Source organism: Pavona decussata, unplaced genomic scaffold, assembly GCF_977016875.1.
Source record: "Pavona decussata unplaced genomic scaffold, jaPavDecu1.1 SCAFFOLD_8, whole genome shotgun sequence".
Classification (NCBI taxonomy): Eukaryota; Metazoa; Cnidaria; class Anthozoa; order Scleractinia; family Agariciidae; genus Pavona; species Pavona decussata.
This window is the reverse complement of record NW_028145431.1, coordinates 1,896,777-1,924,169: the sequence shown is the minus strand read 5'-3', so window position 1 is coordinate 1,924,169 and position 27,393 is coordinate 1,896,777. Positions and strand designations below refer to the sequence as shown.

The following is a 27,393-nucleotide window of genomic DNA, read 5'->3' as shown; positions in this document are numbered from 1 at the left end:
ATATGCCTCATTTATAAAACCTCCTTCATGACAAAACCGCTGTGCAAAACCCGGCTTCGTTCCAAAGTCCTTTCCAAAACATGGCGCTTGCAAAGAGAAGCGTAGAGTTGTTTTACGATGTCCTGTCGCCGTATTCATGGGTTGCATTTGAGGTAAATTCATCTGTTAGCATAGGTCTCTTACTTTTGCTTGTATTTTCTTGAGAAAGGTCTGCAACGATCCTCATCCATTCATACTTAGACTAGCTATTAAACAGCCTTTTGTGGACACGGTTGGGGGCGGTGTACTTCGGAAGTGAAGAGCCCACAATAGTTGTGGGATTTTGGAAACGGAAACTGTGATCGGGGTTTCCTTGTTGGTTGGAAACAGGATGCAGTGCACATTATAATCGAGGGCACTCTTCATGGTCAGATTATCAGATTAAATTGGAAATTTGGAAAATGTTGGTTTTTTTGGGGACAGAGGAAAACTGGAAATTATACCCGAAGAAGAACCTCTTGGAGCAAGGAGGAGAACCGAGAGCGAACTCAACCACGTATGACGTTGAGTCTAGGAATGGAACCCGAACCAGATTGGCGAGATGTGAGTGTTCTCACCATCCCTGCTCCCCTGAGGATAGAAAGGATCCCATATCTCCAATCCTTCCTTCTTGCCCCCTGCACTGCTGCACAACAAACAACAACAACAACAAACAACAATCTTTATTCATTTATTCATACCCAGAAATTATACAGTGTTACATAAATTCATGAAAGAAAAATTACTAAGGAAGAGGGCACAGCCACTTGGAAATAGCAAGCCAATCGAGCTAAGTGCGTGTGGCTGGGCCAAGCTGAAAAATGATGCATCCCAGACAGCGAATTTGTTGTTTTGTTTTTGCCCTATCCATATACACAGAAAGACTTAAATGCATCTTGGTTAAGCGCATTAATTTTGTTATTTATTTTCTCATAGGTGTTGTGCCGCTATTGTCCAAAATGGAATTTAGATTTGCAGTTTCGTCCTTTTTTTCTCTCCGGAATTATGGCTGGTGCAGGTAAATGGTATAATACAATGACGCTGTTCCAGAAGATTTCTGTATCCCTTCTCAGGGGGTGTTTTGGCAGCCCCCCTCCCTCCCCCAATTACTTTTTAGACCAAAACTGAGGTCCATAGGACCCAGATGCTGACATATGTTTTTACTTCACAATTTATTGAAAGAAAAGTAAATTGAGCACTTGAGAGCTGGTCCCCTGATTGCCTGAATGTCTGGATCTATCACTCAGCTGTTAAACTTATGGTCAGAAGTGTAAATGTTAGTTAGGGGGAGGGGGTCTTAAAAGTCAAAATTTTAGAAGCAGAGTATGAAGCTAAACTGAAATTTCCTGGGGGGACAGGGGGTGCAAAAAAAAGCTATCCATGGAGGAGGTGGGAGTATGGATATTTTCTGGAACATCACAATAATTATAGAAATAGAGTAAATACTACTAGTACAGTATTTAGTCATAGAACTAACTAAAATATATAATAATATTAAAGGTAAAAATTATAAATCTTTGATGCTAAAATTATGTACTGTTGCCATTTATAGAAAAAGGTTGTAACTACTTCTTACTCAATCGTTTTAGGAAATAAGCCGCCAGCAATGGTTACAGCCAAAGGAGCCTACATGGTAAAGGACATTGAAAGATTGCGGAATTTTTATGGAATTCCACTCAAGCCACCCTCAGTAAGTTGCAGTCTTCATGTACAATGTTTACATTTATTAATTAAAACTTCATTTTATTAAACTGCCGGAGACTTCTGGTATAGGTTACCCTAAATACAGAGCCAACACCAGCTATTATCTTGAAACTTTTGTTTTCTTTAAGACTCAAACAGAAACTTGTTTCCTCTAAATCTTGTTTTTAAATTAAGTCATTTACTACTGGTAGCTCAAGATAGTGAAAGTCTTTTCTACAAAGATTGTAGATCATAAGTTTAGTATTACAGTATTTTACAATCTAATTAATTACTATGACTGTTTTTCACCAATAAAAATATTTATACCAGTAATAATAATAGTCACTCTGATCTTTGATTTCAGGATTTTGTCAATACCATGTTTGTGAAAGGTAAATGTTATCATGATTGCATTAAGTACTAACCTATTTAAAGGATAAATTACAATTTTAAAGGGAGGGGTTTATGGTTCTGTGCATCCATGAATCAAAATACTTTTTTGCCTTTTCTCACTATGACCCAAGCCTGTTAATTTAATTTGTTATTTATGAACCATTCGGAAGGAAATAGATAACTCGGGTGGTAATTTTTTCGTATGATTGCGTTACTTGGCATGCAAATAACTGTAAACACATCAATCCTGGAGTAAATCCTGTGGGGCAATGCTAAATTTAAAATATCCACAATTTTATGATTACAATTCACTAGCATTTTCTGTGAATTTTGGTCATAGTCATTTTGCATGGACTAATTGTAGAATGTGATTACTGCAGTTTATGTGAGTGGGATTTTTAAGGCCATGAAGTTGATAAGAAAGAGAAAAAAAAAACATTTAGATTCATGCACATGCCCTGAAATGTGAACTCCTCCCTTTAATTCATATAATAATACAATTTTAAACAGCAATTGTAATGATATCAGCCTTTTAATCTTTGAAATATTATTTGTTTTTATGTTCTTTCATTAGGATGCTTTAAGTTATACTCAGCAAAAAATATTATTAATAATAATTGCTTTCCAAAAGGCAAGTCAATGAAGGACATCAGTTTTCTAAAGCTGTATACACCGTCCAGTTCTCAATAATAATTTTATTATAACAATTGCAAAGCAAATAAATTATTGCAGAAAGGTCCCATTAGCAATAAAAGTCATTTTAATTGTCAATCACTGTGCAGGTTCCTTGTCTGCCATGCGACTGATCACTGCAGCAAGCAAATATCAACCAGACAAAGTTGAAAATCTTTCTCGGGAATTTTGGATGAGAATCTGGTCCAGGGTGAGTTTAATCTATAGACCTTTGTCACTTGGCAGCCATGTTGAGTCTCAATAGAATAAAAAGCTTTGTTTTTGCACGGCAAGTCTCACACTGAATTTGCTTGTGGGTGAGGCTTACTGCGCAAAAACAAAGTTTTTTTATTCTTCTGAGGCTCAATATGGCCCCGCGTGAAAAGGGTCTATTGATGAGCAGCTTGTACAATTTCTAAGTCATTAATTGAAAGACTTACTGGAAAATAGGCATGAAGTGATGATTTGGTCCTGGAATCCAAATTTCTCTCAAATCACTCCAATTTGGCATGCACATAGGTAGGTTATTGTTATCAGAAACATAGGACCATATTTAAGTTTTGATTTAAGGGCTCTTATTTTCTCAACAAGCTTATGCATCAGAAATGCTTGAAATGTTTTCCTTTTTAACTCGTGAATGCGCGCATGCGCAATGAACGAGTTATAGCGATAGCTGACTGTTGACTTGGTTGGTCGGTCGGTTCTGTCGTTAACTTTCGGGCGTGCGCAGTGAATGAGTTTTTTAATTCAATTGGTGGAAAAAACACATGAACATTTATTGTTCACGGCGCATCAGGATTTTCTTATTCAATATGTAAAGAATAATTTGACGATCATTTAGTGCAAGAATGGAGATTTTTCGTTAAATCTGAGCAAAGTTACAAGTTTTTTTCAGTTTTTCAGAAAGTCCGGGGTCGTACACTCAATTAGTGAAAAAAAAAACACGTGAACATTTTTTTCACGACGCATCAGAATTCTCTTATTCATTCTGTAGAGAATAATTTGACAATCATTTTAGTGTAAGAATGGAGATTTTTCGTTGAATCTGAGCAGTCATAGGTTTTTTCGTTTTTTTTTTTTTTTTTTACAAAGTTCGGTGCCTTTTAAGAATTAAAAATAATTTAATTCCTTGAAGCGAGGTTAATAAATTTGTCAGCCCGAGCCGGCCCGAGCGGAGCTAAGCCGCGCGAATTCGAGCGATGTATATATATTTCGTTGAAGGTGTCCGCAATATTGCCTAGCAACGGTGAAAAACAAAGTATGAATAACGTCAGGTTGTCTGGCGTCGTCTGGAGCAAAATTTGCATACATCGGGAAAGTTTGCGTGCCAGTCATCAATATTCACTGGATACAGAACAATCTCTCCAGAATCTTTTCCCTTTCTTCCAGAAATCCTTTTTGTGAAAGATTGCATTGAGGAAATTACACGTTTTGTGGCCGCGGTAAAATAATTTTCCGTGGGAAATAAATTCATCGAACACAACAGCGCTGCACGCCCGTTGTACATTTCATCGCGTCAGAAATAGATTTTTAACCGCAAACCGCAAACTAGCCTGTGGAACTACGAAAAGACCATGCTCATCAAAATAGTTGCTATGTTCAGAAACCTTTTAATCTCCTCATTCGATGCTACAATACGAGTAAAGAGGGCTTTCCACCCAGCCCCAGCTTCGCGAGGTTTTGCGAGTCACGTATTTCTAGTTTAGAAATAATTTAATTTAAAAGTAATTGTCGGCATGGACTTTGAATAAACAAGACGCTTTTCAGAGCTTTTACCTTTAGCACTAGTGGCTTTATTATATTGTAGGCCTCGTCGATTTTTTAACCTATCCTCCCTTCGCGATTGAACTAACTGAATCGTTTTAGGCAGAAAGAATGCGTGATATAGCGTTGCGCAACTTGAAATTTTGCCACCAGAAAATGTCATCAGCTGCAAGAAGCACTCTTTTTTAACTGAAATGTTCACTGCTAATCATAACTTTTTGCATACATGAAAACTCGACATCTTTCATCATATTTTTCCATCAAGCATTCATGCCAACTCTCCCATATTATCCGGGAGTCTCCCGGATACGGAACGAATCTCCCGGTCTCCGGTAGGGGTGACTAAACCTCTCGGATAAAAGCGACTTGGGGTCTTAATTGTATAAATAGTCTAGTATTTCAACTCAAAATTTCTGTAAAGTTAAGAAATATCATGTCATGACTAATTTGCATACCCATTTTACCCAATCTGCCACAAACTATGACAGAAACCAACATCATTGCAATATTAGCGACGTTCAACCAATTGAAGAGCAGGACAAAAAGCTCTAGTTTCATGCAAATTTTGTGCCAGTGGGGGGGGGGGGGGGGGTTAAGTGCATCAATTTTGTTGAGGGGGGAGGGGTGCTCAGAAGATACAAATCTCCAGATTTCAGATCTCCAGAGGTTGGCATTTCTGATCAAGTAGATTAGTTTGCTTAAAAAAACTAGTTTTGCTGTCAGTTTTCACGCGAAAGCGGAACGTGCCATGTCACACATCATTGACGTCGTAGACAAAATTATGCAAATTTCTGGTGAAACGAACACTTTAAGATCTTGTCAGCTTTCATAGAGGTTTCAAAGGGAAAAAATGTTTCATTTTCGAAATTTACAATTGGTAATTTATGCAAAAGCAAAAGGACGCAGTCGATAAATAATTCTTATTTAGCAAGAGCTTGTCATATTTCATTATTTTTACTTGAGGATTGCATGGACTGAACTCCAAAGGAAAAATTTCAGGCATTTATGTCGGGCATGAAATGTAATGCGCTACTTTGTTGAACAGATTTCCCTTTGTGAGATCGGCTTGAAAAATGCAAATCTACCTGGAAGTTAAAAAAAAGTATGCCCTACAGTAATTTTGTAATTTCAATTCCCAAAAAAACTTCACTTGCCCATTGGGCAAGTGATGGTCAGAATCCACTAGCCCGATCACAAAATCCAGTAGCCCTGTACTATCGGACACAAATTTGCATGACGTAGCTGCACATGGCGTGCTTCTATGAACTTTGAATTAAAAAACACGTGATTTTTTTTTAATCAGCGCATCAGAATAATCTTATTCAATCTGTAGAGAATAGTTTGACAATCATTTTTATAGTACAAGAATGGTTATTTTTTGTTACATAATCAGGCAAAGATATAATTTTTTTTAGCTTTCAAGGAAGTTTCCATAGCCGTCTAAATTTCAATTACTTTGTGTCATCTGCATTCACGAGTTGGCTCACAGGAGCCTTTGATTTCTCTGTTAAGCTAAACAAAAGTTCTAAGTGAACGTTTGTGGGCCAATCTACTTGTAGAGCAATATTTTGATCTACAGATGGCCTTTTGGGCCCATTTTCCAGCAGTCCTTTTAATATTATTACTAACCAGCTAGATTCATGCGAAAACAAATTATGAACACTGGAATTATTTCTGAAATGTTTCTTCTGTTGGGAAAGAAAAGTAATAAATTATTAAGATACAAAATAAACAAACAAAAAATAAATGCAACCTGTAACCATCTACAGAAATTATTTCTGTAGTATGCATGTTGTTTTGTTTTTTTTGTTGTGGTGTGATTTCACCTCTGACTGGTCACAATCTATTTAATCAGTAACCATAATTATTGGTATAGTACTCAAGTGAAGAGTTGGTAGGCTTGACTGGAGAACAACAGAGATCATAGTAAGCTGATTCATAAATGGTACGGGACTTCAACTGGAGAGTCTGGACTGGGGGACAATGGGAGACATTCTCCACTCTCTACAAATTACTATTAATACCATCCAAGAAGGTTTCATGATATATTCTTGGTTATACAAATTCTATTGAAATTTGTAATGATGCAATACTTTCGGTATCAAAAGGCAAACTACATTACAGCTTACTCAAGGTTTATGAATAATAAATAAGTGTCAGTTTTTGATGTACATAAGTATGATTGTTTTCTTTTTTTAGGATGAAGATATAACTGAACTTCAGAGCCTTCAGGAGGTAATCCAATATATCATGATTCAGAGCGGTGTAAATAAAATATTATGTACGTTTACAGAAAATTTCCACACCCCAACGAAAGGGGACAGGGGGAGGGGTCTCAAAAAGCCAAAGGAATTCCAAGGAGGGGGGTCCAAAGAAAAACACCTTTCATGGGAGGGGTGTGGATATTTCCAGAACAACTTACATGTATTGCAGAGAACACAAGACTCTGACAAGTGTTTGTCACACTTGAGACTTGCAGCCCTTTTTGATATGTTATCATTAAAGACAAAATACTTAACTTCAAATAATATTGTTCAAATCAATGACAAATAAATGCTATTTATTAATGGTAGTCGATGAGCACATTATTGATCAGAGTTCATGAAAAATCAATGAAAATCTATGGGCAGTCAAATTAAAAATCACACAATTTTCGTTCTTCAATTGGTAATTGATTTCAAATGTTTGATTTTGTTTATTAGCAATTATTGGTATTGATTGTCATATATCATTGATTGCGTATGCCAGGTCAAATGGAGACCTCTGAGAGTGGCCCGTTACTTCTTCATTGAGATCATTGGATAAGCATTTTGCAGTAGTCTGACATGACATTGGTGAAGGTGTTAACTTTATAAAAATGATTCTTGTCCCTTTCACATACTTAGGTGTGCAAAAAAGTTGGTTTAAATGATAATGATACTCAATCTCTGATGCGCAAGATTGGAGAGAAGGAAATTAAAGATCAACTGAAAGAGACAACACAGAAAGCACTTGATATTGGGGTGAGTAAACTGATAAAATGACAATGAATTAGGGTATTGCTTTACAGTACTACAGTTACCACCCAGGTTAAAATAAAAAGATTCTATAAAAAATAAATTACAAAACTTAGGGATTCTTGGCAAAGTTCTGTGAAATAACCTGCAGTAAATTTGCATTACTGTCCAGCCTTTGGTGCTAATGAAACAGTAGGCATGAATCTGTAGAATCTGTAGTGTTCATAAGCTGCAAGGCTACTAAGATGGGTATTAATGTGATGCTAATGTAAAGACGTTTTGTTTTAGGCTTTTGGAGCTCCAATTATCGTAGCACATGTTGATGGTCAGCCTCACATGTTTTTTGGCTCGGACAGGTTTCTTTTGTTAGCTCACTTGCTTGGTAAGTTGACAAGTTTTTTAACTCTGAAGAAACTCTTGGTCATGTTGAACAACATGGAAAAGTAACATGCTAGACCTCATTGTCCCTGTTTGAAGAGATGGTAGAGAACTGTCATTGTTTCTGTTTTAGAGATAGGTGTCTCTCTTAGCTAGGAAAGGGTTCACACAAATGTTATGCCAATAATATGACTTCGTTCTTCCTAAGATCCAAAATCACGGTCAAACTTTTTTCGTTTCTTTTTGTGTTTTGTATTTGTTTTAGCCAGCCTCTTCTCTTTTCACTTTTTATGCGCCTTGATTACTTGCCATCTCATGTTAATTGGGGTTCCTGTGATCTAGGTCTAGGGGGGGGGGGGTATTCTTTGGGCTATATAAGCTGTATAGGAGAGTACCCCCCTCCCCTGATGATCTAGGAAATGTACAGGAAACTAGGAAGAGGGAGGGCCGTGACTGGTTCCCCCAGACTTTGTGCATGCTGTGAATATTTTCCCATTTTGCTTTCCTGGAAGAAACGACTAACACTACAGTAGCCTTAACCCATGAATTCTTTACAAGTGCGTTGATTTTGTAAGTTGTTGAAGTCTGAGAAATAAGAGAGAAATAACAAACCGTGTTGCAGTGAATATGTATACCACATTTCTCTTTATTTTTTCTCCATAGGTGTGCAGTGGGAAGGGCCACTGAGACCTCTTAACTCACAACTGTAGACATCTGAATAGGCCTTTACTCAAGCATGCACGGGTTATCACTATGTAAACAAAGACTTTCCTGTCCACACAACATTGTTTTGGGCCAGTGGGGATCTTTTAGAGCAATACAAAAGGAGTCAAACCTACTTCAACACTTTGTACATGTAATATAAAACCGAGAATCAAGAGGTTGCCCCAAGGAGCCTTGACGCCATTTGTAGTAAATGGCCTCGCTCGCCACCAGTCTCCCAGGAGCTCAGTGGTTAGAGCATGCGCGCGACTGGTGTACGGAAGACCGTGGGTTTGATTTTCCATCCGGGACTTGGATTTTTGCTTGTCCCACGCTCATCACATCTTTCTCTTTTCACTACCGAGCTTACAATTTACCATCTTTCTCATTTATTGTTAATAATGGTTCGTATTTCGAAAAGACAATTTGCCTGTTGTTTAGTGATAATCACGGCTCCCAAGGTAGGTTATGTAGCTCATTCAGTGGGCTAACCTATGGTTACGATTCACTGAAATGTCAGATTACATGTTACTATAGTGTGTACCATTCTTTTTATTTATTCTAATTAATGATAAGATTTTAAAAACTTTTTCAATTTCCTTAGACTCCTAGGCACTTTGTTAGCTAGCGAAATAACCACTGAAATGTATAGACACTCAATAAAACCAGTGATGGGTTGAAATTTGTTTTTTATTGCTGACCACACAGTAAATGTGCATTTATAATTACATTTAACATTCCTTATAAATTATTCTTTCATTTCTTCAACTTTCCAAAGTCATTTGTTATATACATTTTTCCGTGCAGGACTATGAACATGGTTAATCTGTCAGAACATATGTGTCTCTTAGGCTCCGGTCACGTCTAATTAGCATTTCCTTTTGGCTTTACCATGTCTGCCTTGATGCCAAGTCAACCTTCATGGCATAGAGGCTATGTTTCTTTCCAAAGTTTAAACTGTTTCTGGGTTCAAAACCTTATTTTAGAAAGGCGACTTAACACGGAAATTTGGCATGTATTTCATGATTGCACAACAAATCAATCATCATTAGCTATAATTGTCATTCTCAGCCTTCGTTACAGTGCAGGTCGGACGAAATCGCTTTGGAATACGTGATGTCCGCGCTCGTGTTAATTTCCTTCATTTGGAAAGTCCCTCGTCTCGTTTTCCTTTAGTTTCAGATCATTTAAAATACATTTTCCCCGTTGTTAGTGTATGTTAATTTTCCATATCAGGTAGATTGCTATCTCTTTTTTTGTAACTGTGACAATGTCAGTGGGATTGCACTTGATCTTGGCTGATCAACAATTGCCGTTTATTTAGTAAGCCTAGGCAGCCACTGTCGAATATCTCTCAGGTGTAATTGAGAGACTCCCTTGGTATTCGGTTAGTTCAGTATGGTTAATTTACTCAGTCAAGAAATTATGGTTAAAATTCTGCTTACTACAGTAGAATCAAAGCTTCTCTATGCGTGCAATGTGGGTTTGAAACGCGGACCATCACCAATGACACCGCTTAACAACTCGACAGATGCTATCAGGCTTCTAACAACAGCCGTTAACATAAAAAATGACAAAGAACATCATATCATCAACATAGAGCTCTACAGAAGTCAACCTCCACTCGCCGATAAAACTATGAGAAAATCAAGAATATTGAAACTGGTTGGGCGTTGCCATACGAGGAAGGATTTGAACTCCAACTTATGGTACTAGAGCAAGTGTAAGTCCACTGACTTGGGACCTACATTGGCGTTCTCAAGGAGGACTGACTGGTCTTGAGGTAGAAGATCTGAAGAACGCAATGGAGGATGGAGGCTTTGGGCGAATAGTCGTACCTCAAGACCTTGACTAGGCCTGGTCAAAGTAAAAGGACGCGTACGGCGTGCTACACCGCACTCAATCCGGAAATAAGTGCATTGAAGAGTCTTTTGAAATGCCTCATCGGACTGAGACCAATCCCAGACTTGGCACAGACTGTGGACGTGTCATACTGGAGTCATCGGTGCGCCAGGAGCATTTTACCAAGAGTTAGTACCGATGGTTAGAAGGCTTGATAATCAGCATTGGCGACTTGTATCCAGTGGGGATTGGCGAAATTCTGTGTGATTGTAAAGGATCAATTTCTTGAAAAGACCCTCGCGGACTCAGTGATTGGTCTGACTTTGTTTCCATCTCATCACTTTGTGACTTGCTTTCCATGTCCTCCAGGATAAGCGACTTTTTGCGCTTTTTCTCTGATCGTACCGGTAAGGAGTCCGCCTTTAACTTTATGGCATCTTGCCGGCTGAAATCTCCATTAATTTCATTTATTTCTTCATCTGCATCCATTGCTCCGGGACTTATCGCTCTCCTTCTAGTAGTAGTCGCATTCTTTTGTTTCTTTTTCTTCCTTTGCGTTTTTTCCGGATCGAGAGAGTTTGCATTTATTTGCTTTATCTGTTCCTCAACATCTTCATCGGAGTGATCAGAGTCTTCTCGTGATTTTCGCATTGCTGTCTCCTTCTCCTTTCGTTTTTTCTTCTTTTTCTTCGTTTCTTTGTCTCCCGCTCTTACAGAATTTCGTCGCTGCATCTCTGACGTTGCTGGTACCACATTTAAGCCCGTGACATCTTTAGGAGAAGCCAAAATCGCTTCTTCCAGATCTGACAAGTCGACCAGATCATCCGCTTTCTTCTTCTTGCCTCCCGTCAGTTTTTCCTTTTTTCTTTTGGTATTTTCTCCAGTCCATGTAGACTCAACAGATGTAGTTGATTCAACGTTTATCTTTGGTGGATTTCTACCGGAACCTTCTGCTAATTCTTCAGCATCCGTGGCCAACGCCGACTTTCTATTACCCACCGTGACGGATCTTTCATTCTCTTTTGTTCCGTTTCCTGCGAGGGGTTGAGCTTTTTCATCTGCAGTTAAAGTCTTCCTACGTTCACTTACTGGTGTGGTTAGCCTTTCATTCATCTTTACATCATTCTCAGAGTTTTTGACGCCTTCTCTGTCAGCAATTAAGGATTTTCTGCGGCCGCCGCTGCTGACTTTTGCGGCCGATACTGTTAAGCTACCATTTGTCTTCGTTCCGTTCTTGCCTAAGCTTTGGACGTCTTCCACATCGTTTATCATTGATTTTCTACGTCCATTATCTTCTGTAACCAATCCTTCGTTGGTGGCTTTGTTCTTCTTGGGGTTAACTGCGTCTTCGTTGTCTGTTTTTGTCCCATTTTCCAACGTAAATTCCTTTGTGTTCTTTTTCCCTTTTGTGTACTTTTCTTTGGGCGTTACAATCAGAACTTCATTATCCGTTGTCGATATTGATTTTCGTCGTCCCCCATCTTGGGCAGTCTGTATGGTTAAAGAGTTTTTGTTTTTCTTAGATTCTGTTGCGGATTGCTTGCGTTTCTCGTCATCTTCATTGACAGGAGTTACGGATCCTCTACGAACTTTCCTATCAGTCCTTGAGGGCGACAACAATATTTTACCTTGTTTTTGCTTCGCGGAGTCTTTCTGTCTGTTCTTATAATTTTTTACCGGTAGGAAAACTGTTTTCTCTTCAGCGTCTAAACTGAAATCGGAAGAAGCGAGGGACTCTCTACGTTCCTCTTGATTAACACTGTTGTGAACAGAAAGCTTTGAACGCGCAGTCCCATTAGCAAGCCTTGGTGAGGTAGAGTTCTTCTGCATTTTACCGTTGTAACTTTTAATCTCTTTCACGGTGGGCTCGACTGTCGCTCCTTCATCGGTAAATCCCGGGTTTCCTATTCCTTGTGGGATGTGTGAACTCCCAGTCGAAGGTCGCAACACTTGCTCGTCATCACTGTTCAAAATGTCGCTCAAGTTTTCGTCATCATCTAGGTTGACCACACTTGCGCTGTCAATACTTCGTCTCTCAATATCGGACTCTTCATCGAGAATGAGTTTAGGCGGAGTCCGCTGGTTATGTAGCTCGGTTGGCTTATACGCGGGAGCAAGCGACCTTGCTGACGACCAGTTATACTGTTGCGTCATGGCCTCGCTATTACTACCAAATCTACTGCCTGAAGTTGTGATCAGAGCGCTCCCATTTGCTGAGGAAAGAAAAAAGATTTTTTTAAAAAAAAACATGTTAGTAGTAATACCGGTAGCACGTAAAAACTTTTATCGCGCGAGGATCCACGAGTTTCGGCAGTTCGCGTCTCCTTTTGTGATTTCCAAGAGAAAAAAACCCCGACCATTTTGCAAATAAAACAACAAACTGTATGTTGCTCTTGCTCTGATTAGCTTCCAATTATGAAATCAAGTGTAACGATCCATAGCTCATGGATTCACGTTCATGCATTGAATCATAACGCTTTTCTTTACGAAGAAACAAATATCTATTTTCGTTATCATTGCTATATCCGTCTTACGCTAGAGAACATTTTATACCCATAACTTCTGAGCAGATATCTTTACTCAACACACACTTCTAAATGGCTAGAAATTTGACCTGGTTTTGGCAATTTATCAAATACGTCTCTTGAGCAATCTCTCTCTACTCTCGTCCCCAGGCGTCTATCTTTAGTGGAAGGTGATGCGCGGGATTTTGTGGGACCGTTGCTCGCGTTTTTACCCTACCAAACTTAGGAGAAGAAAGAGGCTGTTTGCAGTCTATCACGACTTTTAGCGGTGAGCTGACCGCTAAATGAATAAATATTTACTGACAGTAAGTAAAGAGAGCAATTTTCAGGACTTCGAGAAATGACCGGGTAATGGAGGATGACCCATTAAAGGGGAAGTGTCACAGGACATTTTTGGTGAAAATGGTGCTTCAGTACCTCACAAAATAATTCTAGAACGCCGAGAGAAAAACAAATCAACTGACTAAAAGTAACAACTCATGATCTGTTGTAGTACATTTTGGAGACGGAAATGTGAGAACTTGTAAAAGGTTGTTTAGGTTGTTTTGTTTAGGTTTCTGTTAATACAAAAACGCTTGTGGATTTTGTTAATGAAACCAAATCCATGACTCTTCCCCTTTAATGCAGGTTTGACTGTTTACTATTATGTATGCCGCGCTTACCGTGTGATGGACTGTCATTTTCTTCCATCGCTTCCATAATCCGCTGAAGCTGTTGAACTTTCTTGTGGTCCACGCGGTCGCTGTTGATCGCAGTAAACTTCTTTCTGTAAAGTAGCCACGAATGTTTAATGAACTTCCACAAGACGCACAGGCCCACCAAGCCCATAATGCCAGCACCGGCGTATATCATGGGTGTTAAATTCAACTCCAGGGGTGGCAAACTTTCTGTTGGGAGAGGGTTTGGGCCTCTCGCCGCGGGCGCTTCATGAAGACTGTAAGACGATCCTTCGACGGCCGATAACATGAACGAGGAATGTGCACGCTGCCCATCCCATAGCTGAACAATCAGTGAGTTATTGGCTTGAAGATGTCTTAGTAAATCCAAAGACATTTCAAGCAAAGTGAGATTCTGTCCAGAAACTGTGATGTTTGCGGACAAAGCTTCGCACGTGAGATCTATAGTTTCGCGGTACGAATTGTATCCCCCGTTGTTTTTGTTCTTTGTGCTTTTTCCCTTCATTCTACCACCAACTAAGCGTCTTGCGCGGTGATGCACCCTGATTTTCTCAACGTCCACCCCGCAGAACGGCCGCTGACCAGTCGTACAGTCGGTCTGTTTCACTGAAATTTGACCCAGTGGACTACTGGTAAGGCGAGCTATTTCTTGTTGAAGGGAGTTGTTCAACTTGTTTTGGTGGTCATCAAACTGCTTGCATTCCAAAAGAAACACCAGGATTATTCTGTAATGTCTGGTTGGTAGTATAATTGCTGGCGGAGCTGTAATCATAAAAATGGGAAAATTTACAGCCAAATTCCAGTAGAATTCTTACAAGGGGGTAAGAGCTTTTAAGGTGTTGTGCCTCGCATAGGTCTCGTTATCCTGTTTTGCGCAATACCCTTTGGACCAGTCATTTTGTTCCTCGTATTTCTGTTTGTTCTTATCTTGTACCAATTTTGATGTGTCCAATAAAGCTGACAAACAAACTTTAAATATCATAAAGCTTCCTTTTTTTTTACCATTGACTGCTGAATTATAACAATTAACAAACCTGTTGTGTTGTTGCACGTGTTGCAGCAATAGCTTGAGTTACGTGAACAAAAACAGCAGTTCCAATTTGCTTGGCTTTCATTTGCTGCTCCTGTGATGTTTACAAAAGCCTGCTGATTCAGTGTACCGCAGGCGGAGCTGTCGCTTGTGGCACACTTGCACTCGTTATTCTCCATTGGACATGGTGTGTTCCCAAGGGAGCTGGTACACGAAGCCTGGGGAAGAGAAAATCAGTTTACCTTCACTACACAACCGACCACAGTCCAAGGTCATAAGCCAGGGGCACATAGGTCAGCAAGGCCCAAGATATGTTTTAATTGACACATCAATAAGATTACAGCACCACAGCCGGACACGTGACTGAGAATGTCACAAGTTTCTCAATCACGCGCTAACCATGAGCCTTCGCGTACTACCCTAGTACCCAGTTCTCTGTTCCGTATCGGCAAAATATGAATTTATGTCAATATCGATTATCACAGATTACATGTCACATTTTGATTGACAATCTCTGGACAGAGAGACCACATGTGCGCACTGGTCTTAGTTTTAAGTTAACTAAGCCTTATGCCGGAAAGAACTACTGGAACTTGCTTCAGCAATCAGAAACAATCTGTTTTGTGTTTTTCACCAACCAGGAATCAATTCAAACCAACATAAGTAATCGATTTAGCATAATCTAGTCAACTATTCACATTCCCGGCGGCGCTTGACCCCTATACCATGTATACTACAACATATTTACCGCGCTTCACACTACGTGCGCCGCTTGCATTCTTAAGTAAACAGAGTTCTCCATTCGGGTACCCAATTACCAAGTAAGTACTTCGATCTGTTTGGTGTTGTGATTGGCTTGGTAACTTTGCTTTTGACATCGTTTCTTTTCTCTCTTTACCACCGTTGCAGTTTCAATGGGGGATTATGAAACGACTATGAAACCAGAACGCTCAGGAGTAGCTGTGCCCAGTTCAGCACTGGGTCACAGAACCAATAGGAATTACAAACCGTCGGCAACGGGCGTTTTAGTCTGAGTTCGCCCCCACACCTCCGTCCTCCGAAAAAAACATCTATGATACTACTCTGTAGTAAAACTGGATTGGATCAACCAGCTTTCTTTCTGGTGAACGGTTGGTCGTTCGGCCGGCGGTCGGACGAAGATACTTGACGTTGAAAGCAGGGGAAGGCCTCACCGCACCAACTCAGTGTTAACCTATATTAGATTTAGATCATGAATGCTGTTTTGTTTTTTCTAACTTCTTGGTTTCGTGAATATAAAGCTAAACGCCATCATTTCTCATTTCGTTTGCCGAGTAAAAAAAATCGCATAGTCAGTTTTATCTCTCTTGATCATAAATACCTTCTAACAATCACGTATTTTCACCGTTATCTTTCGGATATCAATCGGCACCTTTAGGGCGAACTTCAAAGAAACACATTTTAATATTTAAACAGAAACAGGCCTTCTACCCTAGCTGCGAAAGCGTACAAAGAAACTTTCATGCCCTGAGACCAGCCAAAAATGAAACAAAAAATAACATCAATCGGTCACCAGGTAGCGATTCTCACCTCAACGGCGACTTTTTTTCGTTTTATGCGACGCGGGAGATTTATAAGGAGTTTCTCAAAAAAAAATCATAGGTTGCCGTAGTTTCGGGTGCCCTGGCATTGATTTTGGTGACCCTCGATTTGGTTGCCGAACTCAACTAAAATATATGTTTTATTTTCAGATCAGTCTTGGAGAACGAATAAAGTTTCGGTATTTTTAAGATTTCACAAAAATAGTAAACTCTTCTACACGGTATCATACATTCTCTGGTATCATCTCGATATGGCCATACGTATTTCACGATATATTTCGATAAGACAGGCAAATGGAAAAATATTCCTATAACCTCTGGATGAAAATGTGCAGATGCCAAGGCTAGATGATATTATTTCAATTTCTGTATTCTTTATGGATTTTCTGCGTTCAGGCCTCAATATATATATTTTTGGAAAAATCAGAACAAAACGAAAACTAAAATTGGATACGGTTTACTATCATCTTTTTAAAGCATTATTTTAAAACGGCTAAAAGACGGATTGGAATCGAAAGAAAATAAAAACAACTGATGTTTCAGGTTTGCTTAAAGTTTCTGCAACTGTCAGAAACAAGTGTCTGACAATGGCCTAGGATAACCAGCCGGGATGATATGGAAATGGCTGCCTTGCGTCATTCGTGAATTGCTAAAAACTGCCTCACTGTGTTTTCTTCCTCTACTTGAGAAAATCTTTTGATGTCATCCTATGGTGTCATGGGGGCATTTTTGGTACGAAAAGCGGTACGCTTTTTATTTATTTATTTTTATTATTATTTCAGCACTGTTCTCAGTTCCCAAAACTTAACAATTCGATCCTTCGATATAACATAAGGCCTTAAACAGACACTGAGAAATGTTAGACGCCTGAAACGCAACCGAGTATTTTTTAGATCGGACCCGATTTTTGTTTTAAATGTGGCAACGTTCCGGCTTCAGATGTATGTTGTTACTTCAGGTCCTACGCGTTGTTAAATATCTCATGTTGAAGGCAAACGAAGTTCTCACTGAAGTAACAATGAAACATCGCATGTAGGACAGTTTTGTTATACACGTAGTTGGTGATAACTATCAAGCCAAAAGCCGTAAGCCTTTATCTGGAGGGAAAAACTGCCAGATCGATCGACAACAATGCAAATGCAAATCTGAAAAAAAATCATTGCCAATAACATTTGTCTGTAGTGACTCAATATTTCGATGCAACGTTTTTGCTGAAAAATGATTTTCTTTTATTATTTTTACCGCCTTTCTGCCATAAATATGGGGAGAAAGGTTGTTAAGTTGTGACAAATTAATGGCGAAATTGAGATGTCAAAAAACCGTGTTGATTTAGCACCTTGATTTGTGCGTCTAAAATACCGGCTCTTTATTAATTAAAATATCTCAAGGAATAATGGAAGAATTTTACCCAATCAAGTTAAAAATCAATTGAAATAAAACTTTCATAACCCCCCATGTTTCTCTTTTATCCAAACCTACGTTTTTCCGGAAAACTAAGATGCATCAATGTAAAATTCATCGCGCGTACTTGATGACTATTGTTGATAAGCTCAGTTTCTGGCTTGATCAGTTTCTCGTGGAAAAAAAGTGAAGCCGAAAAAAGTATAAGCAAACGAATAAACTATTTTGCCATTGTTCATAAAAAAGATTCGTTAACTTTGCTTAATCCCTCGCATTTCCTTGGTTAAGTTCACCTCAAATCCACTGGTGACGTAGGTTATTATAGAGTGTTGAAACTGAATTAATAAGCACTACGGCTTCTGCTAATATTCATGCGAATGTTTTGTTCCGTTAAAGTGGTTTAACTTCAAGCTTCTCTGTCTTTTAATTAAAATACGAACAGGAAGACGTTTTCGTCTATTTTTTTTTTTTAGAATTTCTGAACTTCAAGTACAGTTCTCCTAACTGAATTTATTTTGAGGAAAAATTTTGAAGGCACCTGACCGCAAAGCTGAACCAAATAAAACAATTAAACTGGCTAACAGCCTTGTTAATTCATCTGAAATAGAGTAAAATTATTACATTTAATTATCAGAAAATATATTGGACCTCAACAATTATCTCACAAAAATAAATGATCAAAGGCTAAATTAAAATTTTAAGGGCGAAATGTTTCGAGCCGAATCTGAAAACCAATTCTGGAGAATTAAATTCGCACACGGATGGTCGCGGCTGTAAGTTGAAAACACACAAGATGAATTTTAAATTTAATCTCTAGGTGATGACAAAATGTTATTTCGGCGTTAGCTAATTAGGTTATACCTTTTCATCCAAAACTTAAAAAGGTTTGCTTTTCATAACAATTGTTAGCAACTGTAGGTTTGTCGCCCGACTTTTATTGCTAGAATCAAAGTGTTCGTTTGAGACCAGATGAAAATATTTGCATTAGGAAAATGATCCTCGACTTGCATTGTAACTGTTTGCCTTATTGAAATTTTGCGTTATTTTTTTAAATTGCCAAATGTCGAATTTCGGGAGGAAATTCATCCTGGGAACCGCGATTGAAAAATACTCTTTTTTGCGTCGAATTTCATTTTCACTTAACCAAAATGTTTAAAACATTTATCGTACGACCATGTTACAATGTGTGTAATTTTACGCGATGCTAATGGCCTAAATTCTACTGCTGTGTTAGCATCGAGTTAGTATATTTTCGGTTTCGTTGCATATATGTGGAAAAACGAGCAGATCTGCGGATCTTTTATAACAGAATACAATATAGAACGGGAACAAGATTCTTAAACAACTAGGGAAATTTAAAATGGCGAATCTGTAAAATTCTGGAAATAAAAACGTCATAATCCTTTTGTATCCATGCGGATACCAACTTGTTTCAGTTTACTATGCCACGAAACCAAGTTCATTTCTCGAATCATTTAATCCGTTAACGTCTAATGATTTTCCAGGGAAGTAACAGGTATTTATTCTGCGCTATACTTAACTAAGGTAATATGACAATTTCACTTTTATATACCTGTGAGCAGTCATTAAATTGTCCTGGCATCAATGCTGAACTTGATGCGGAAAGGCACAACAAAATAGCACCTAAGTACGAAAACAAGTATAGTACTCAGTTAATCAGAAAAACGGAAATTTAACTCCGAAAGGATCCTTCTTATTCTATAGATAAAAATTATTTCACGTTTTAGGTAGAAAAAATAACAGGTCTTACTTACCATGTAGCAGAAGAAACACGAATCGCGCGGACATGATTTTCGGCTGAAATGTAAAGAATAGGCTAAGCTTGTTGACGTGCGGGCTTGTTTGAAGCCAATCCAGACAGTCTCTAGTTGTCGCAGACGCTTTTAAAACAAAGTTTATCCTGTGTGATCTAAGAAAACTTATTTGGGGCCAGTTTCTTCCGAACGAAATTAAATTCCAAGTTCGCTTAAGCCTGTCATTGGTTGCGAAATGGTAAACGAAGATTAAGTGATATTTGGGGGGAGTACAATATTGCCATCATACGGATTGACGGCCTGTCATTGGCTAATGAACTTATTTGGTCTGGAAAGCGTACACCTGGACAAAAAGATCTCACTTGAAAAGTTCTCTCTGTCATTCGTTGACCAGCTGTACAAATACTAAACAATCGCTCGGTTTTCTTTTATTTTCGGTTCTGTTGCCTATTGCTGATCGCTAACCCACGCTAACGTCAAAGAGAGGATGTTTTTGTCGCTTCAACCCTAAAATCTTGAGCGTTAATTGGAATTGTGCCTGGGTAATCGGTTCACTCTTTCCGATAAAATCTTGCGCATTAAGAGGGCTATTGACTTGTGACACTTGTCTGTCAATGTTGCTTTTGAAAGGTTTCGATTCCTTGTTCACACCAATCGCTAGCTGTCTCGCTGAAAACTGAAATGGCTTCCTTATTCGACTTTCGCAGAGGTGATTTTTTCTACTTTCCGTGGCTGTTAAAATCAAAATTAAAATAGCAGTGTTTTTCTCTTGTAATCTCCGCAAAATTGAAATGTAATAATAAAAAAATGTCTTCATGTTAATTGGGAAGAATTAAGTAAACAGCTAGGATTTTTTTGTTTTCAATAATTTTTCTACAAAGGAATTAATCAGAGACGTAGTTTAACAATAGCGTTCATCCACTGATGCGTACACGGATCATGTAATTGCAGAGAAAATCAGTGATGACTCAAATCAGACGTTAAGTCATCAAATTGAACTGATGTAAGATTGAAGGCAGTGTTATGCGAGAAAACCCAACGGAGACAACCTGAGATCAATTAAACGCAAGACATCAGTAAAATAAAATAAAATAAATAAATGCCGGCTTTATTTAAGTGTTCAGAATGGTATTTAGAGCACTAATTGGGAACACGAACCATATCCGGCTAATTGGAATTTTGGAAATTTGGGTCTTTGAGGAGAGGGGCAAATCGGAGTACCCGAAAAAAGATCCGGATCAATGTTGGCGGGAGGGCAGTGTGCAGCAAAGTTTTTTTTGCTGGACAACGCTTTGAAGCTTTTGAAGACAGAAAGAAAACTTACAAAATTTCAAACGTCTCTTTAGCCGTCTGTCAGTCAAATATTGCATAGGTATAAGTACGTTATATTATCAAGGCGTTTCGCGGCCACGAAAAATAATTTCGACGGCAGCTGACTCTACAAGAATAGCAGGTCTGCCTTTAATTTCAACGATAATGGCACAGTCATTTCCAAACGTGACCAGGGAACTGACCAGTTGTAAATTTTGTAGGATAAAGGTTTTGTGGGTCTCTTACTTCTCTCAGGAAAAAAAGACGCGAACTCGCGCGAAAATCACCTCACGCGCGGAGACGTGAAACTATGGGGAGACTGGAACGAGTGAGGGGTTATGGGATTGTTTGGACAGATGGATTGACATTGCGCTGATGAATATAGGAAAAGGTTGGAAATGATCTTTTAATGAAACAAAATTAACAAAAGTTAGGTTCCCCCATGAAAATGCTGAAAAATGCAGTTTGTCCATTCGTGTACCCAAACAATCCCTGAATCCCTAGCTTTACTAGATTCCTCTGATCTGGGGAATTGCTTTCTTCACCGGCCTTCTTGGCGCTGTCCCGCAAACCTTCTATGTGTAAACTGAAGAAAGCTTTTATCATTGAAAAGCACACAATCACCAAAGCAAATCTTTATCAACTCATTATGCTCAATAAAACACCCCATAGTCGGTGTTATACCATACAAGCGAGCAACACTTTAAATCTCGGGTGTGGAAAAATTTTGGTGGATTTACCTTTTCGCGATTCGTTGACAGTGCTCGAATCATGGTAACGAAATTGAAATTCCAGCAAAAATAAAAGGCGCAAAATCACTGGATAGTTGCATTACAAGGTCCCTAACTAGCTCAATTCACTTTCCACCATTCTGCAACTGCAGACTGAAACGCTTTGACGAACTAGACTACCGGATCTTTAATCATAAGTATTTGCGTGATTTAGACTGTCCCATCCATCCATCCGCCGATGTTTGCGTAATTAATGGTTTAGTTTTTTTTTTTTTGCCTCAAATTACCTGTTAAATGTCCATTAAATGACTAATCGCAGGAGCAAATGAGCTGCCAATAGTATTTTCCTTTTTAATGAGTTTATTTATAGTTAGATTAGAGTAATATTTTATACTGCACATGGGTTAATACCAGCCATTACTTAATATTCAAAGGTAAAAATGCTTTTGGCGCTACCTGAAATGTACCGAAATATATTCCATTACCTCAATCAGGGCCGGAAGCTGTTAATCAAAGAGCTCAAACCAATGTTAAACGTTAAATTATTTACGCATTGACTCAAAAAAAAAAATCGGAACCACCCAACGGCATGCAACGAGAATGTTTTTAAAAGAAAAAACTTCAAATATCGTTTTCTGTCTTCCAAGATCGTTTGCGGGTCTTTGAAAGGGCTAACCTTTTCGCCTCTTTGGCTTAATTTCTGAGTCGCAGAAATTTTAGACATCACTGTGATCCTTTTCTCCCGTATTTATAGCGGGCGACTGTCGGCTACGTTCCGAAAATCCAAGCTAGCTTTTAAACGACATTTTTCGTCCATTCGAAACACCAGAGAAAACCCTGTGGAATTTGCCCTTCCGAACAGATTTTTACGTAAATGAGCCTTAAGGTGCCCCTGCAAAAATCTGAATTATAATGTTATCACTTTCCATGCAACCCTTTAGTGTCGTTCTCTTGTTAATGTTAGTAACATCGAATAGTCGTATCGCGTTAATGTTCAGTTTTATTTTTACTAAAGCTAAAATACTAATTTATTTACATGACCTTCAAAAGCCAATACAATTAACCTAACCTTTACACTTTTTACAATACATTCAAGCGACTGTGTTATGTAAAACGGGATCCTCAGACTGATTTGGACTGCACAACTAAGATGTATGTATGATGTATGTAGCAGGCTAGGTCACGCCCAAGGTTCAAACCAACTGCCAATGTGCTGGCACCTTTCATTCAACAGTGGGGTAACATCTATATTCTTTGGGTCGACACATTCCTATATCGCTTATAAAGGGAGTACCCCGTCTAGGGAACAAGCCATAAGGAGAACAGAGAGAGGGTTGTTGGTGCAGCCATCAGACCTTTGCACTTGCACGCTCAACACTGCAGTTGGGTGACCCAAAATTGATTTCCAGACTAGAAAATTGTACCAAGCACAGGGAAGTACCGTTAATAAGGGTGTTCAATCGCGATCTACAACAAACTGCAGTTGTTCTCTGTCAGCTGGAGTCAAACAAATCATTGTACAACATTAGGCGTTGCAGTAGAATCTTGGGGATCCTGATCTTGCTGCTCAAGTTTTGCAATTTCTGATTTCATTTGATGGATGGCATCTTTGCAGACTTTAAGTTTTTCATGTAGCTCGCTGATTTCCTTTCCAATCTTCTGACGAGCGCCTCCTATGGATGCTGTGGTTCTCTTTTCAATTTCATCCCCTGTGAGATAAACAGAATGTCAAGTAAAGTAACAGTTATTCAACTATTTTCTGAACCTTGTTAATAGTATTGGGCTATCCACTCGATTAGCCTTACAGTTATTTAGATAGTACAAACTATGTGCCAAGCCTTTAAGTTCAGCTTTTCTACAATATATATTTTACTCTCCAATCGAGATTGTTGTTTAGTTTGTTACATTATCCTGTTGTAAATAGGCAAAAGAAGTTAAACAAAGTTAAATTAAATGAAATAAATTGAGTAAAAGCTACGAGGATAGACTGCTCGCAGTTAATTACAAGGTCGATCATTGCCATTCAAAATGTGACGAATCTCACGTTTGCTGCTTGCCGTAAACTCGATTCTAAATCCCTCCAATGTTTTAATTTTCTCATATGGCATACCGTAAACTGCGGCACTGATAAGCCCTAGGCTTATACAACTTCGTAAGGGGGTTTTTAGATAGGCTTATAAACGGAGGGGCTTATATCCAAGGGGGTTTATAACCGGAACAAAAAAAACCGTTTCGAAATGAGCTATAGCAGTATTGATCGAAATACGTTCAAGTTCTTCATTCACTGGTCTTTAATTCAGCTTTAAAACGTCAATATTTGGAACAAAATTAAAACTAACGAAACAAGAGGGGGGCTAATATTCAGGGGGGCTTATAATCGATGTATATTAAGGGCAGTTTATGGTATAGCAAACAGCATAATGAGTTGTGAACAATCAATATTTGATAAATTCTTACAGTCAGACTCGTGCTTTATGGGTTGTAACTGTCTTGCACTCAACAAACACTGATGCATCATTTGTGTGGGGTCTTGAAAAATCTGCAAAAATACATATTTTGATTATGTTACTGCCCTACTCAAATGAAGGAAAACATTTTTTCCCGAAGCATTTGTGCAGGGGCACACTAGCTAGTTTAAACCCACTGGCATTTAAGTGGGGCAACTAGGCAATAAATGGGTTAACTGCATACGTCTATACATTCATGAGGTGACTACTGCTATCAACCCTTTATTGCTAATGAAACTTTATTGCTAATGTTGCCCAGAGTTAACGAATCGTCAAAAGGTCTGAGAACCAAAACAAGCCCACTACCCTGTGTTAATACGGAACGTTTTAAAGCTAGTTTTATTAATAGACTCTTTTTTAAACACACTTCTACTTTTTAACTAATTACATTAAACATGTAAATATAGGTATGTATTTATAAATACTTGTATGTTCAATAAAGATTCACAAAAGATTCAGGAACTGATAAGTCACTAAAACATTAGTCCACGTCCAACCTTGACTTGGAATGTACACTATAAAAGACCTCCAAATGAAGTAAGCTTACATGAAGCATCCCACTGATTGATTACCCCTCACTACCCCCCACACTATGGGATTTCCAGTCGGTAACACCCTGCCATCCGAGGTTTTTGTGGGCATAGGTGTGCTATAAAGCATATAAGAACATCTTTATTCCGGGGACAGTCAGGTGTCCTCTGAGTGGATTCTTTTGTCATTATTGCACTTAGCTACTCACAGATCTTCCCTACATTCATGTTATGGAAACTCTTTGTAGGTAAAACCTGTGAAAAAATATTCTTACTGATACAGCTACTTCTACTTACAATTTCATCATAGAACTCAGAAACCAACTGCTTCTTTCCTGAAGCCAGGGCTGACTCTGTTTGAAAGAGCTTTAAAAGATGGTAAAGTGTAACCTGTAGAACAACAAAGTAACATCTTTTAAGAGAATACATGTAGTCTAAGAGTAAACTATTTTGTCCTGTAAAATAACCATATCTAGACTATGCTTTAAAACAAAATAATCAATAAAATAAGCCAGATCACCCAATTATAGCATTATTTAAAGAAAAAATTAAGACCGTGTCCACAGTAAATTGACACTGACAGAAATGCTAAGCACATGGTGGAGCATGCATATTGTCAAGCTTGTTGGGTAAATTTGAACTCTCAAAATAGTGTAATGTAACTACGAAGATTTGATCAAGAAAATGAAAAAAACAAAAACTGTCATATAGACTTTAAAAGTTAAAAGAGAAGTCTATGAGAAAGAAGTGCATGACGTTAGCCCATAGGATAAACTAACCGGTCTCTCACTTGCATCCATGAAGAAGATCTTGATCTGAATTTCAAATTCTCCCCACCCTGATTCATTCACTTCATATGGAGGTTTTGTTACCACTGCAAACAAAATGAATATTGAATTTCACTTTTATTAAATGTCGCATATATCATTTACCAAAGGATGGACAGGTTTGGGTTTGCCCACTCTCAGGGGTTGGCTGAGGAGAGAGAGAGAACATCAGAAAGAGATGGCTAGCATTGCCATTAGCATTGACTTTAAATCGGCAATTCAGTGTGTGCAGCTGCTGCTAATTTCACTCAGCACTCTACTTTATTAGATGACTTCACCATTACAAAACACATCCCGACGGTAACAATTCCTTACCAGAACGGTTCTTGTAAAGACAAAGATTAAATAAAAGATGTTAAAAAAATACTACAAGTGACGACATGAAATAAGTAACTGAGAAACAATCGAAAATGAACGACTGACATAAGAATGTACCTTGTCAGTGATTTTACGGTAAATTAACGTGGATGGATAAACGGCGAAACACAACTATAAACACTGAAAACGATGCACACACTAAAAACGTATGCAAAGAAACTGGCTTTAAAAAAGGTAAAAGGAGTGGCAGAAAGACTATTTACATAGGTAATGATCCATAATTATAAGGTGTGGGGACGAAAGGTATGAAAGGCGTAGGGTAAACAAATGAAACAAATTAATTAAAGTAAGTGTAAATTAGGCGTGCAAGAAAGAACTACAGTATGCAACTCACTGTAACAGTGTGGATATGACTGAAACAGAGAATTAGGTACGCACTGCAAATGGAAATGAGAAAACCACTCTGCACATGTCACAGTTTCCAGATTTCTTACCTCTTAAGGGATTTGCATAACTTTCATGAAGTTTAAAGTGAACTTTCTTCACATAACTGGACATATCCTGGAGAAAATGGACAAGTGAACATGTTTTTAGTCTAGACTTTCTAACATGCATGCATTTCGAGTAAGTCGCAATGATTCATTTGAGGCTTCTCACACTCTCACACACATATAGTCTATTTTCACACATTTTCCACCCAAAACATGCATTGTCTTGCACTGTCATATTATGTAATATGTGCAAGTTTTGCAGTGGCAGAAAGTCCATCTTTATTTTCTAGATTCTTCAGGGTAAATCCAATCTCATATCTAGAGTTTTAAGACTCCTTGGCCGGCAGTTTGCCACCAGGAGAGTCTCACCACATGATTTCTGTTACAAAACAATACAGAGCCGTTACAGAGCAGCCAATCAAAAACTTCATTTTTTTCGATTTCTCGAGAGTCTCTCCTGGCGACCAACCAAAGAGCATGACGACTCTGGGTACAAGACTGGGGAGTAACCCTAACCCGAGATCGCGTACTAGGCCACACCCCAATCTATCGGTAACCCATTCTTATTCAGCAATGTTGTTATTAAAGCTTACATTTACGTACGAATTAGACTAGATAATCTAAGCCATCATTGATGTTTTTTATTTGTTCAAAGAGAAAAGTGTGTATTAGCCATCATGCCTTGCAAGGTTGTGTATGTTTCTCATCATGCCTTACAACCATGTGAGTCAGCCATGTTGTTTTACACTGGATTAAACTGGGGAATCTTTACTAGCTGTATGGTCTATTACAATAATTTATTCCACATGCCATTACACACATTTACAGTAACACGTCCAACACCACGACAAGTCTTTTGTGGAATCAATTGCGACCAATCATGCACCTTAAATTACGTTCAGTAGATACCCTTACGCTAATAGGCAAGGGAATAACAGTTAAGCTTACCTCGTTTTTGAAAGGCCGAAGAAACACTGTCCAACCGTGTGTGTGGCCGTCAGTTTCTCGTTTCTTTCCAAAGTAATGCGACACATTTCCAAATATCACGGGCTTTATTATCGTAACACCCTTCACAGAATGTAATAAGAAACGTATTTTAACAGGAAAGTAACGAATAACGACAAATTTTCATACAAAACGACAAACTTTACCTTTACTCTCGCGTTATCTCCGGAAGACGCCATCTTGATTTTGTCAGTGTTGGGTGTTGCGGGCTCAAGTTTGTATTCCGATTCCGCGTCA

General features: G+C 38.5%; 3 protein-coding genes across 4 annotated transcripts; 1 reads left to right on the top strand and 2 right to left on the bottom strand.

Moving 5' to 3' along the window:
* The first annotated feature begins 7 nt into the window (after positions 1-7).
* On the top strand, positions 8-9,288 carry LOC146488844 (glutathione S-transferase kappa 1-like). The gene is made up of 9 exons (XM_085114284.1): positions 8-152; positions 955-1,036; positions 1,608-1,708; positions 2,066-2,093; positions 2,877-2,977; positions 6,730-6,765; positions 7,416-7,532; positions 7,815-7,908; positions 8,568-9,288. The coding sequence occupies exons 1-9, from the start codon at positions 81-83 to the stop codon at positions 8,612-8,614; spliced, it is 678 nt and encodes a 225-aa protein (XP_084970410.1). The 5' UTR covers positions 8-80; the 3' UTR covers positions 8,615-9,288.
* On the bottom strand, positions 8,567-20,320 carry LOC146488843 (uncharacterized). Of its 2 annotated transcripts, XM_085114157.1 has the most exons (5): positions 19,437-20,320; positions 19,235-19,305; positions 14,685-14,898; positions 13,636-14,412; positions 8,567-12,661 (listed from the first exon to the last, which is right to left on the bottom strand). In XM_085114157.1, exons 1-5 carry the CDS (start codon positions 19,468-19,470, stop codon positions 10,638-10,640), a joined length of 3,120 nt encoding a protein of 1,039 aa, XP_084970283.1. In that variant the 5' UTR covers positions 19,471-20,320; the 3' UTR covers positions 8,567-10,637. The 2 variants fall into 2 exon arrangements, with proteins under 2 accessions (XP_084970283.1, XP_084970291.1); XM_085114165.1 differs by lacking the exons at positions 19,235-19,305; positions 19,437-20,320 and adding an exon at positions 15,499-15,864.
* Positions 20,321-22,460: 2,140 nt separating this feature from the next.
* On the bottom strand, positions 22,461-27,391 carry LOC146488842 (YEATS domain-containing protein 4-like). The gene is made up of 7 exons (XM_085114115.1): positions 27,303-27,391; positions 27,100-27,219; positions 26,155-26,221; positions 25,295-25,389; positions 24,813-24,905; positions 23,936-24,017; positions 22,461-23,187 (listed from the first exon to the last, which is right to left on the bottom strand). Exons 1-7 carry the CDS (start codon positions 27,333-27,335, stop codon positions 22,991-22,993), a joined length of 687 nt encoding a protein of 228 aa, XP_084970241.1. The 5' UTR covers positions 27,336-27,391; the 3' UTR covers positions 22,461-22,990.
* Between the last annotated feature and the right edge of the window lie 2 nt (positions 27,392-27,393).